Source organism: Lactuca saligna, chromosome 8 (assembly GCF_052625555.1).
Source record: "Lactuca saligna cultivar CGN05327 chromosome 8, ASM5262555v1, whole genome shotgun sequence".
NCBI classification, from domain to species: domain Eukaryota; kingdom Viridiplantae; phylum Streptophyta; class Magnoliopsida; order Asterales; family Asteraceae; genus Lactuca; species Lactuca saligna.
Window position 1 is genome coordinate 21,153,310 of NC_136424.1, and position 14,009 is coordinate 21,167,318.

Genomic DNA, 14,009 nt, shown 5'->3' on the forward strand with positions numbered 1-14,009 from the left:
TTCTATAAATAAACATCAATATTGATATAAAAAAATTCAATTTGATATGATAAGATTCACAATATAAATTTGAAATGTAAATATTTTAGTTCTTAGCATTTACAATGTGAATTTGACCTACTATTATAGTTGGAACATGACGATCGTTTAAATACATTTTGAAAGGTGTAGAATGTAGAACATTTGTTCTTCATAAATAAGAGAAAAATGTTCAATGCAGTAGTTCTACATCTGTACCCCATGTAAATGAAATTCAAATTTCTGTAGACAATCGTTACATTTGCCCTCATGAAGCGGCATAGAGAATTCTAAAATTTTGAATACACGAACGTCACCCCGCTGTGCAAGTACTAATTGTTCATATAGAGAACATGCAGAATGCAATTTTCAAAGAAAATAGTTGTTTAGATTCAGTTGTCAATATTCAAGTTTTGAAAAAAAAAAAAAAAAAAAAAAAAAAAAAAAAAAAAAAAAAAAAAACCACTTACATGTGGGTTTGCTAATAGTTGAAGAGAATATGGGTTAGCCTTAGTGTATAGTGACTCATGTGTATGTAAATCCATCTATTTAATAATAATAATAATAATAATAATAATAATAATCTTGAATGCTACTAAATAAACACCCCATTAACACCTCTTTTTTAAGTCAAATCATTTCTAAAAAAAAAAAACACCCTATTTTTAACTCTCAGATCTTGTAAAAAGTATAACATTAAAAACTGAAATCATTGTAAATATGAATTGATTGTAAATATGAATTGTTTGTTCCTTAAATATGATAATATTTTAAGTTCACTTAATATTTTTTGTTTACATCAAAACCGCACTATACATTAGAGTTCAGTCATCTTATCCCAAAAGACATCTATTACCGCCAACGTTAACCATCACAACCGACGGACACAATCACCACTAACAGCAACAATCATCGCCGTCGAAATCAAATTGCCGAAAATTACCATGAGAGAGAGAGACCGTCGACTTCAACCATCCACCCGACGTACACGATCACCACTGTCGGAAACCTACATCAGATAACCACCCAGAAGAAAAAAAAACACGAGAGAGAGAGAGAGAGAGAAACCAAACGATGACGAGTGGCTTGAGTTGCATGGTCTGGTCTTCTCCAGTGGCCGCATTGGTCCGATGACGTTGGTGTTCCGACAGTCTGATGACAGTGGCGTCGTTGGTCCGGTGATATTGGTGTTTCGACAGTCTAATGACAATGGTGGACTGATCACCACGATGGCCTGGTTTAGGTGGTATTTGATGGTGATGTGATGCTCTCTCAGAGAGAAAAGATAGAAAATTAAAGTTTTGAAACTTCGCTAGGATTTGAAGGGTTAAAATAAAAAATGGGTTGGGATTCAAGTTATTTTCAGTTACTTATTAAATAATAGTATCGAATTATAGGTATTTATTAATATATATTAAGTGAAAGTAAATGAATAATTACAATATATTAAGTAAAAGTAAATGAAGTAATTATTATTTGATTATTAAAAGGTATTTTTAATTATTAGTATAATGATGCTATTTGACTAAAATGTGTTTTATAGTAAAGGGTGTGTTTTTGATGAGACACTTACACACCAAAGTTCCTTTCAATTGAAGCATTAAATTCCTAATAACCTATCGCTGAATGAGTTGATATGTAATACTTAACTGGATCCGTTTTGGGGGATTAAAAACTTTTAAAACTGGTTTTTACTCTAATATGCTTGATTTCGTAATTTTTTTTTTTTTGGAATCAATCAATCCCCAGGAATTTCAGAAGATGGGGTAACATGTCATCACACGAAAGATTATTAAAAGGTTGATGAAAATTAAATGATAGAAATTAGAATCATTTGTAATATAATTTCATGTATATTAAATATGATAAGATACGAGTTGAGGCCTCCATCTATACACATGTTTTGTAAACAAAATGTTAGATGATTATAACAAATAGATATTGTAACAAACATGTAATAGACTATTTCTCAAAAACCCATAAAAAAAAAAAACTATGACAACTGCCTAAATCAGTTCAATTAACAACTATTCTTCAATTACCATTTCCCAAATGTATATATAAGAAGCCTACTCCTTTATCAGTTATCACCCTTTTGCTCTTTCATCTCACCTATTCATATATGTTAGGTCTTAAAGAAAGATTTTCAAGAGTATACAATAGCAAAAGGAATTAACTTAGATAGAGTGCACGAAAAGATGAGATTCGTGGCTAAATATTGTGTGTTCTTTCGGCTGTCATTTGATTGAAAAGAAAAAGAAGCATTTATATAATAAAATGGAAGATAAAAGTACGAATTTTTCTCCCTACTTGTTAGATCTCACTGTGTTGAAATTGAGCTTGAACCCAATCGATTCAATGCATCTTGAGCCGGAGTACACTTGGGGTCAACCTTGAGTGCACCTTCATACGCCTCCACCGCTTCCTCCTTCATTTCTTTCTTCTCATAACACTCTCCCAACAACCGAAACGCCGTTGCTTTATCCCCTTTCAACTTCACTGATTGTTGCAGATCATCAATCGCTGAGTCAACTAGCCCTCTCTTACTACCCTTAATTTTGATCTCTGCCCTCTTCAACAACGCATCTCCTCTCTCTTCGCTGCTCAACGACTTCGACGTCAATGGCGACAGCGCGACATCCAGCGCTTCCAAAGCCGATGTTCCAAAACCTTGCACATCGAGAGCTAGGGCTTTGAGTATGTGTGACGCGGCGTCCTTTGGATCGAGAGCGATGGATTTGTCAGCTTCTTCGGCCGCGGTTTTGGCTAGGTTAATGGCGGATGATCGGTCTTTGGTAGATCTGGATTTAGCTAAGAGCTGAGCGCCGATGATGAAGTGACGCTTGGCGGAGTAGCTGGATCGGTTTCTGTAACGGAATTTGGTGAAGAGATTTTGAGGGATCTTTTGCATCCATAGGAACATGAAGAGGGTGATGAGAATTAGAGCAACTTGCATCACTATATCGATTATCATTTTGAGTGAATAATCTTGTAATTCGTTCGGATCTTGATATGGATGAATGTGAGTTCAGGTTGTGGAGAAAAGTAGTCGATTTGATCGAGACAAGTGTTGAGGTCGTTGGGGGTATATAATAAAGGTTTTAGCAGATTTTCAAAGAAAGTTTCTGAGGACTTTAAGATATTTTCAAAGAAAAGAAAGTTTCTAGATATTTTGAATTTTAGTTGAAAAATGAGTTTTAAAAATATTATTTTAAGGTACGAGTGTGCTTTGAAAAAAAAAATCTATTAAAATAGAAAATAGTTTTATGAGTTTTTTATGTTGATTTTACGTAACTTAAAATTTTATCTTTTTTTTTTTTTTTTTTTTTTGGTAAATATTTTAACACAAATACAAATAACAACTTTCAAATATATATCAACTTCGAAATAACAACTACCTTCTATCATTAGTTTTGGATCATCTACCTTCTATTTCAACTACCTTCTATCATTAGTTTTGGTAAATATTTCAACTACCTTCTATCATTAGTTTTGGATCATCTACTAAACGATTTTGCAAATTTGGTTGTGAACAAAAATTATGGCAAAAAACTATAGACATGCTTCATTTATCAAAGATATATTTAATAAGATAGGACCACACTTATCCAACCATTTTCATCTCTTTTTCTCTAGAGTTCCAACAATAACCATCCAACACGAGGTAAAATCAAAACAAAAACAAACCATGAGTACAATTTTTGAGATTGGTGAAAGAACTAAACCTTTCTTCATCTCTATATCTACTCCTGCCTCTTAAAGACTCTGCACTCCCACATTTTGATCCCCACAAACACCAACCCATACACGCCCAATGCTTATACCACACCCTCTCTCTATACTCCATCTCTTTGCGTTTTCCACTTGTATTGCATAAATGTCTACAAAATATTTATGGGCATGGGCATGATCGGTCTGTTAATTTTGAATGCCATATGTGAATAGTAAAACTAAGTAAGCAAATTTTAGTTAATAGACAGTTGTTAGTTATATTAGTGATTAGGGAAAAAAACCTTCAATTACAGTAATCGGAATCACAAACAATGAACGATAGAAGCCACCTTCCAACAGATTAGCAACTGATTGGCCCCCTTGATAATGTTTGTCCTATGCGGTTACACACCTCACGCATCCTCAACAGTGACCATTTAGAAAGGTGAAAGATGAGCATTTCATAGATGAAAAGAAAAGTGAGAAAAATGAAAGGAAATGACGTGATGGTGAGAAGACATACAAAAAATAAGAGGATGTTCTATAACTCTAGAAGAAAACAAATCATTTTAATGACTTATAATTGTAATAAACTTTATTACATGTATATATTTAGTCATTTATGCTTTTGACATATATGATCATTAAACTTATATTTTTTTGGTATATATATCACGATTACATATTAGCGGTTATATGTGTATCAAAAAATATAAATCAATAAATATATACGAAAAAAATGTTTAATTGTCATATGTACCAAAATAGCTTACATGACTATAAGATAAAACTTATTACATTTATAAATCATTAATCAAAACAAATACCTCAAAAAACATGTTTTGAAAATCGGTTCGTATCAACTCGTCGGGACCGATGAGTACTCTAGTTCAGTCAGTCACAAAACCATTTAAAATTGAATAAATCTAAACTGAGTAGCTTTGTAAAAATCGGACCAGTTGAACATCTTAGAAACCAGGTTTTGGAAAGCAAAATACAACAGCGCCCCTTCTCCGGTCTCTCCGGTCCTCCATTCCACCGACAAACTCCTAATAGGGTCAATTCTTTGATTTTCGACCTTGTGCGAAAACTAAATAATGGACTCTTAATTTTTTTTTCTTATAACCAAAATTCATTAATAATACCATAATATTTATAATAATGATCAAAATAAAAACATGATAGTAGAATATATGATTTATACAACTCATCGGCCATATGCAGCTACACACCTGCTTAGAGTCGGGCGTGTCTCCTACACCGCCCACATCTGTCATTGCTATTCAATGAGCAACGGGGCTTCCCGTGCTCCTCTTAGCTGTGGTGATAAAGCCAAACTAATACAACCAAGACCACAATAGAAGAAAATTGGGATCGGAGAAGGAGAGATGTGGAGGAGAACCTATGGAATTGAATGTGTATTCTCGCTTTTGAGACTTTGGGAAATAGCAAGAATAGATGCAGATAACCTCGTAACCCAAATTTTCAAAATTGGGCCTTTTTTACTTATTCCTAAGATTTGTGGCCCATGTCAAAAGTTTGCTGCGGTTCTAAAAAGAATTACATTATCTTTATTTTTTATTTTTTTGGAAAATTAGCACAATGAATCTAAGTATATCGCAAAATGAATTCAGAATTTCAGATCTCAGGCAATTTCAGTTATATATATTTTATGTATTTTTTTTCCCAATATGTATAGAAGTATAGAACTAATTCACATCTCCCATCAATTTAAACACTAGTATTTCAAAAAAGCTCAAAAGTATATCACGTTGCTATACCACTCCCGATTTTGACTCCGCCATCATCGAGTAACATCAAGTTTCTCTCCACCGGAGCTCGACATGTACTAGGCCGTTCTTCGAATCTATGAGATGAAACTTATTGTTAATCCGCCCATTGTACACTACATCAGCAAGGTTTATCACCACATGTCCAAGTGATTCCTGCACATCATTCAAATCGGTACTTTAAACCCATGAAATTCATGAAATTAGTAAATTAAGAGCACAAAACCTTTGAATAGAAACTCATTCGCGTTCTCTTGCTCATAATCTGGATGTGGATCTTGTCATGTATCGGAGGTTCTTCAAGCATAAACTGGAACTCTTCATTCCACTTCGGATCTCGACTTTTTCTAATAATCTGATATGAAAAGTTGGAAGATCATTACTATCAATTAGGTAAAGAATGCGATTTTATTTTCAGAATTGGAATGAAAAAACTCTCAATTGACCTTTGTTTTCTTTGTTTCTCCTCTAAATATAATCACGGCGTATGGATTGTTGTGATGCTCTCCTTCAACATCTTCAGCCCCTTGCACAGTCACCAAAAGTACGCCGGCACCAATTGGGGTTTCGCCGCTGAACCCTGCACCATTCTCTTTCGTAGTCGGCGTATTGAGGGTCCCGGTTACTACATCACTATCCTCCCTGAATGGCGCATAAGTCACCTCCAACATAATCTGCCCTCTCTGTTGTTTCTTCAGTGGATCTGTTACGTTGGTGTTCTTCAATAGATCAAGGGTTAGTTCTTTTGTCTCGTTTGGTTGTAGTATCTTCAATGGCACCACTTGCATCCCCAACCTATCATGGCTCCCTACCTAAAGAACAAAGCACAGATATCATCACATTTCTAACGAAGAGTGCTTTGGTTGCATTTCTACCCAAGGGTGTTTTGGTCATTTTACCTTGTCCCAATCAAAGACATTAACTTGAAGGGTTTGAGCTTGAGGGTCCTTGACTACAAGCTTGAAGTTCTCATTCCACACTGGATTTAATGTCTTTTTCTTGATTGTTGTTTTTTTGGAAGGTAACATTTCTCCACTTAATTTAAGCTTTACATATGGATCGGAAAGCCCCAATATGTCCATCTTCATCAGCTTCGTTGCCCTTATCACTTTCACATGCACGACTCCAACAGGCTTTTTCACAGCACCACTGACCAGAAAATATTGTGAGAAAGTTACCAATTTGCCCCTTTGTTTGTCTTTCTTTGAAGGTTAGTTTAGGTATTTAACAAATGTTCAAAGATTAAAACGTTTGATTGACTTACAGTGAAGAATCAAGAATGGGTATTTGAAGTGTTTGTGGCCAAAGGTAGAGTTTTGCGACTTCTTTTTTAATAATATCCTGAAAAACCAGACAAAAGTTTAAGATTCTTTAATCTTTTATGTTTTAATTAATTGGAAGAGAAATGGAGAAAATATAAACCTGTACTAGTGGATATAGGCCAGGGATAGACATAACATCTCCTCCTAGAACCTTCAGCCCAAAGTCCACATGTGGCTTAAAAAAAAAAAAAAAAAAGAAAAGAAAAGAAAAGATTAGATACATATAAATAAATCCAATAAAACAAGGTGATAAAACAACTGTAAGTATCAAATTATTAAGAGTGTATTTGGTTAAATGGAATGTAATGACTAATGACTGATGAATTAAAAGTTATTAATATAAGAAAGATTTACACCGCCGCCTAAGGAATGAAATGGTCTATTCCATTCCATCACGTGAAACGGAATGAACCATTCCATTCCATTCTCCTCTGATTCCATCATACCAAACACTACCTAAACTGTACCTTCTCCAACAAAGATACAACGACATTAGCGAAGCATGGAAAAGCCGAGACAAGAGGCTTCAAAGTCACCCTTGGAACCGCAAACACTTGTAAATCCACCAACTAAAAACCAACCACAAATTCACAATCAAAATTGTATAACCAAAAGGGGCATAATTGTCATTTACCACATTGTCATACCTGAATCTTGATGCGCAAAAACGATATCTTCACAACTATGACTATATTCGGATTTCCAGCCCATTTAATCGCCGGTTCCATTACTAGTTGGTTCTCATCGGTCTCATAAACTTTAATACCTATCACAACAAATAATATACGAGGGGCATAATCGTCATTTACCACATCATGAATTCACAATCAGATCAAGAATTTACAATGTAGTCCACTTAACTCACCTTGAAATATAGGAGGAAGGGTCCCGAGGCTTAAGGTCTCAAAAGTAATTGCCTCTATAGGTCGATGCCCTTGCCCAACATAATCAGCCACTATTGGTTCTGTTGTTTGCCTTATCGCAGCACAAATTGCCTGAAATTTAACATTTTGAACACTTTTCTCCCCGAAAGAATAAAAAAATAAATAAAAACTTTATAGATTTTTTGTTTTCTTACAATGTACCTTGTCAAGATAAGGCCACATGTTCAAAAGAAATGTGTTCAGCCAATCAACCTGTAAACAAGGCAAGTTAAAGAAACAAGAAACGATATATTGATAGAAATAGTCAAGGGTTATTGTCTGGATGTGGATTGGACTCCTTGTAGACAATGGGTCCACACTGCACAGTGTACCTGATTTGAATCTCACATTATACTTGGGGTGTATTATTGATCAAGGGTTGATGAAAGAATAAGTTAAAGAATCAAGAAAGATAGTTTTTGAAATACTTACACGATCATAATCGGGATTTTTCAACCATAGAGGAATCTCAGGTACTAAATCTTGTAAACTAGTTGTATCAAGTTCAGAAATTGGTTTCACAATTGGATCCTGAAATAGCAAAATCATTAAAAATGCATTATAGTTAAAGTTAATTTGAATTTTGTGTTAGATATATTAAGCATAAGTCAAACCATAAAACATGAAATTATGAACAATGTTAGGTTGGAAAAACAAAACAAAACAGCTAATAAGACGGTTTTTTAACAATGAAAACAAGTGTTACTTCTTAGAAGCCTACAAGTTATCGCAACACCAATAGTTACTAAATCAATAAAATATTATATCAAAGATTAAAATAATGATTTAATGAGAATCACATAAAAGAACAGAAAGGATAAACAAAAGTTCAAAAGTAAATAAAGGTGACCACTTTACATAAAATAAAGTTTAAATACGTCCCAAAAAAGACCAGAGAATTTCGAAGAATCGTTAGCTTTTGCGTGCTTACATCAAAAGATTATCAACAAAAAACCAAAAAAAAAAAAAAAAGCTAATTATCAGATAAATATACCATAATAGTATAAACCTAAAAAAGTATCAAATCAATAAAATTTAAAATTAAAGATTGTAAATTTATTAGCATATGAGCATTGAACAAAAATTCAAAGATTATCGAGAAAACCCCCAAAAGAGAAAACCTAGATAACAACTACTAATTTGTCGCTATCGATCAATTACATCCACTGTAAGTTTCAAGAAAAAAAATCATGAAATAAGATTAAAAAAAAAAGGAATTACAGGTGAAAATTTAATTAACACAAATCTTTAAATCATTCACGGTTTGCTCTTCGCAGTTCACAGTTCTTCCATAATAAAATATTAATTAATTAATTAGTATTTAAATCATCGCAGAATCAATCAGGGAACAAGAAACTGCTATTAAAACTAGCACAAAATCAAATGTACCCATTTGATTAATTAAATGCATCAAAATTGAATCAAGAATCGGGACAAACTAATCAAAACGATGAACAGCCCAAATGAAACGAATTCGATTTTTTCTTTAAACATCCAACATTCGGTAGAGACATGCAAGCAAGAAATTGCAGAAATTAAAGATGAAAGATTACCTCGAAGGGTTCGTTTTGGGGGTCGGAATAGATAAACAAGTAAAACCCAAGAACGAGACCAATAACAATCCCAATTCCGACACCAATGATTCCCAAGAAAATGCCAAGAAACCCCATTGATGTTCGATTTCAGAAACAGAGCATGTGAATAAAAAAACAGAGTGCGTGGACTCTTAAGGAATAAGGAAAGGAAGATTCTTGTATCGAAGCGGCGATATGACCTGTGAAAGACTATTACTCACAGACGTTTACGAAAGAGTTTGCTAAAATATAGATGAGCTATTATTTATGCTATTGAGAATTTGATTTACTTTGGGAAGTCTATATATGTACGCACATAGAGAAGTGTAGCCTCGGAAAACGATTTGTGTGTGTTTGTGGTGTGAAGGGGTGGGGGACTGCTGCCTTCCAACTGTCATAGTTTTTTTTCTACAAAATGGAAATCGAACATTTAACTTGTTTGGGATTTGGTCAAATGGCTGACTTCATATGAGAATGTAAGTTACACCATTAGACCCTGAAGTTTACAATAATGACACATATTTGCTATTTCCTTCTCCCAACCAATAAGTTAAGGGTTGAAGTCTTAGAGGGTGTTTGGGGTATCTTTTGAAAGAGCAAAATGATTTTTGGGAAATAAGTTAAGGGTTGAAGTCTTAGAGGGTGTTTGGGGTATCTTTTGAAAGAGCAAAATGATTTTTGGGAAAAGATAACAGAGAAAAAATGTTTGGTAAAAACTCCTTAAAAGCTTCTTTTGAATTTTTTATAGAGGGAAAAGTAACTTTTTGAAAAAGTTAGGAAAACCTGATTTTTTGGAACTTTTCCCAAAAGATACCCCAAACACCTCCTTAGGGGTTGTTTGGTAGGATCTCAATTTTTAAGATCTGAATTTTTAAGAGGTCTGAATTTCTAAGAGGGTCTGAAATTTTAAGAGCTGAATGTTTAACATGCTGTTTGGTTGGGACCTCTGAATTGTTCTGCCGAATTATTAAAATGACCATTTTACCCTTCTGTTTTATTTTTTTATTAAATTAAACTGTTTATTTAGAAAATAACCTAATAAAAATTCTTAATTATGTATTAAAAAATAAATAAACACCATATAAAATCAAAATTTAGCATAAATCAAATTTAAACACATATTCAAATCAAACATAAATATTTTTAAATCCACAAAATCATACTAAAATCCAAATAAAATCCTACAAATTTAATTTCACACCAATTGATTCGCAATTTGATCACGTAAATTATCCATGTATTCATTTCCTTGTGAACCCCATTCCATATCGTGTACGTTTTCGCCATCATTTTGTCCCCCTTGTGCTTGAGCATTGTTCTCCTCGAACGCCATAAATAACTCATCATGAATATCGCATTTCCTTATGAAATTGTGGACTGCAAAACAAGCAACGACTATATCTCTTTGCACTGAAAAAGGAAAAGGAGCCATTCGCTTTAGGATTGGGATTCTCGCCCTCTAAACACCGTAAGCACGTTCAATAACATTTCTGAGTTGCGCATGTGCATGATTGAATTTTTCTTCCTTAGTTAACGCACGACGCCGTCGATAGTCGGCTAACCAATACCTCGTGTTGCGATAAGGAGTCATAAATCCACGAGTGTTGGTGTATGCAGCATCGCAAAGGTAATATTTATCTATACACATGAGTGAATGAAGTATTATATATAGAAATTTAATATCGTATTTTAGAATAAATTTAAAAAGAATTAAAAACCTGGAGGAGGGAACGGAAAGCCTGAAGTCGGGTTACATGCAACTTCTTTCAAAACTTGCGAATCATGTGTTATACCCTCCCAACCGGCCCATACGAATGTGAACATCATATCAAAATCACAAATTCCTAAAACATTTTGAAAGCATTCACCTTTTCCTCTTCCCCTATAGCGAGTCTGTTGATCAGCAGGCACAACTGCATGTACAAGAGTTCCATCTAGCACACCTATTGCCCCAGGAAAGATTTCTTTTAGCTTACGATGTCTCTCTGAGGAATTCACGGTTGCATTAGAATTCGTTGGCACTACAACTTCTTTTGCAAAAATCATCATTGCATTTAGCACCTCATGAAAGCATCTATGAACTGTTTCTGTGGAGTGTTGAAACCTTCGTTTGATAATCCTAAACCGTTTATTATGTGCTATAGTGTCAAGAACATAGTCATCTTTTCTTCAACGCTTATATGCCTACTACTTTGCAACCAATTGTTTCGTCTAAAATGATTCCATAAAAGTACATATGCTTCACGTGAAAGACGCATCAGGTCATGACATTGTGTAGAAGTTCCATGTAACAATTCTTGTGTATGTTGATGACCACTCATTTCCGAATCATTATCAATTGCCCTTCCAATTCTGTTGGATGCTAGATTCAACCAATAGCAACATAGTAACATGAAAATTGCAATTTCTTCATCCGAATCCATAAGCAATCTATTATTTTGAAAATACATAGCAATTATATTAACAACATATAACATAAAAATTGATCCAAAACATCAAGTCATTCATATCATATAATAATCTAGTAATCCAAAACATCAAGTCATTAATGTCAAGTAAAAAAAAACCATCTAGTTCAAACCAAACATCAAGTAATCCAAAAAAAACCATCTAGTTATCCAAAAAAAAAACCATCAACACATTCAAAAAATCTACTTAGCGAAACATTCCATAATGCGCTCCAACATTCTTGACCCAATTCTCACAAATAGTTGGATCAATGGTTAACCACACGTGCCTTTTATCCACGCCTTCACCAAAAAGAGCAACAATAGTAGTGTATCTTGGATCAAATATTCCCCATCCTAACTTCTCCAGCTTTTCCATACACGCACCCAAATCTGAAGAAGAATGCTTTTCCACAAATATTTTAGCTACTGTGGCAATATCTTCCCCGATTTCAAGCAATCTTGAGTTCGATGCATCTTTACCCTTATCTTTACTTTTATTTTGACTATTTGTCGTATCTACAGTCTTTTGTTTTTTTGATTGAGCAGATGACTCGTCACTCAGACCTACAGTTTCTTATTGAGTGCAATCGATGTCATCAAAGTCATGCAAACTATAGTGGCTTGAGTCTTGAGTAGGACGGGGAAGGGTAGAAGTTGGTCCCCAACTATGCATGCCTGTCACAGTTGCGCCTTCAAACAATTGTGTGCAAAGGTCGGGATACGATAATGGTGTGCGTCTCAAAGAATCCACATGTTTGTTTGACTGTTTGGAAAAAAATATTTTATTATTTAAAAACAATATAATCTATTTTTTATAAATTAACAAAATACCTTTGCTTCTAGTTCCCATTCTTCTTTGGAAAGATTGAAGGTGTTGGTTGTTGAATTGTACATATTACCGGTTTTGTTTTTTAACTTCAAAAAAGCACCAAACTTTGACTTTAGGTAGTCATAACGGTTCTTCATTTGTTTTTGGTCGGCAATAAAGTTATGTTCAATTTTTAGTGTTTCAGCTACATTCCTCCAAGAAAGTGCTTTCAAACTACTCCCTTCCCGTCTATTGATCGTAACTTCACGTAAACAAGCTTCTAGAAATGTTTTCTCTACACCTTCTACCTTCCAACTAATCCTATCCTTCTTTTCTCCCATTTCTGTGATCAATTCAACAAAAAAAAAATGCATGTTTTAGCAACAAGTTATGCATTACAAATACACATAACATCAACATATAATGCATTATAAATGCACATAACATCAACATATAATCCTATACATAGAACATATCAATATTTCATTATGCACATTTCCTAATAACAACAAGAGCATATATGATTTCAATACAACATCAAACACAAATATGATTTCAACAACATTTCAACATAATAATAAAACATAAAAGCATTGAACATAAACAATTGAATATAAAAAATCAAACATAACATGAACTCATAGCAGGGAAATAAATTAGGAACTCATAGCAGGGAAATAATATCAACATATAACATCAAAAATGAACAAATAACATCAACATATAACAAATCAGGAACTCATAGCAGGGAAATAATTTTTTTTTCGTTTTTTGAAGAAATCAGGAACAAATAACATAACATGATTTGGATTTTCGATTTTCATGTTTAGGAGCAGCAAGAAATCGGTTTCAGAAGAAGGAAGAAAGAAGAATAGCAAAAAAAAAAAAACGATTTTCAGAAACAAATAAGATAATTGATTTCGTTTTTTTAACAAATCAGGAACAAATAGCCACATACCTGAATCGTCGGCAGGAGGTGGGAGGACGATCGGTGGCAGCAGCTCGTTCCAGGGAGGATCGGTGGCAACAGCTGCGTTCCAGTGGCTGCGTTCGTCGGCGGGCAAGATTGAAGCGGCTCGGATCGTTGCTGGGAGCAGATGCGAAGGAAGAAAAACGAAGGAATGCTTTTGATGGGTATTAGGGCAAAATAGGCACGCGACTTTTTATTTTATTTTTCAGACACTGCTCAAGATCTGAAAAAATAAGAGGCAAATATAGTTTTAAGAGGTAAAAATTAAGATGCAGACAAACGATCTGAATCTGAATTTTTCAGACATTGCCTCTTAATTTTGTTATTAAGAGGTAAACAAACAAACCCTTACTTGTTGATGAAAGTGTAGAATTAGAAGTAGATTAAGTGGTTTGTGAGAAAAAAAATATTGTTATCATGTTAAGAATGGCATAGTTGTTCGT

General features: G+C 33.9%; 2 protein-coding genes across 4 annotated transcripts; both read right to left on the minus strand.

The window, feature by feature from the left end:
* Positions 1-2,033: 2,033 nt before the first annotated feature.
* LOC145012430 (Tetratricopeptide repeat (TPR)-like superfamily protein) lies at positions 2,034-3,121 on the minus strand. The gene has a single exon (XM_078971237.1). It carries the CDS (start codon positions 2,990-2,992, stop codon positions 2,339-2,341), a length of 654 nt encoding a protein of 217 aa, XP_078827363.1. The 5' UTR covers positions 2,993-3,121; the 3' UTR covers positions 2,034-2,338.
* A 2,253-nt stretch (positions 3,122-5,374) lies between these two features.
* SYTC (Calcium-dependent lipid-binding (CaLB domain) family protein) lies at positions 5,375-9,671 on the minus strand. Of its 3 annotated transcripts, XM_078969474.1 has the most exons (13): positions 9,655-9,671; positions 9,318-9,538; positions 8,197-8,295; positions 7,927-7,977; positions 7,707-7,836; positions 7,489-7,607; positions 7,309-7,410; positions 6,942-7,016; positions 6,784-6,860; positions 6,419-6,668; positions 5,966-6,331; positions 5,746-5,874; positions 5,375-5,675 (listed from the first exon to the last, which is right to left on the minus strand). In XM_078969474.1, the coding sequence occupies exons 2-13, from the start codon at positions 9,432-9,434 to the stop codon at positions 5,547-5,549; spliced, it is 1,644 nt and encodes a 547-aa protein (XP_078825600.1). In that variant the 5' UTR covers positions 9,435-9,538; positions 9,655-9,671; the 3' UTR covers positions 5,375-5,546. The 3 variants fall into 3 exon arrangements, with proteins under 3 accessions (XP_078825600.1, XP_078825599.1, XP_078825601.1); XM_078969473.1 differs by lacking the exon at positions 9,655-9,671 and having other exon boundaries at positions 9,318-9,614; XM_078969475.1 differs by lacking the exons at positions 9,318-9,538; positions 9,655-9,671 and having other exon boundaries at positions 7,927-8,096.
* Between the last annotated feature and the right edge of the window lie 4,338 nt (positions 9,672-14,009).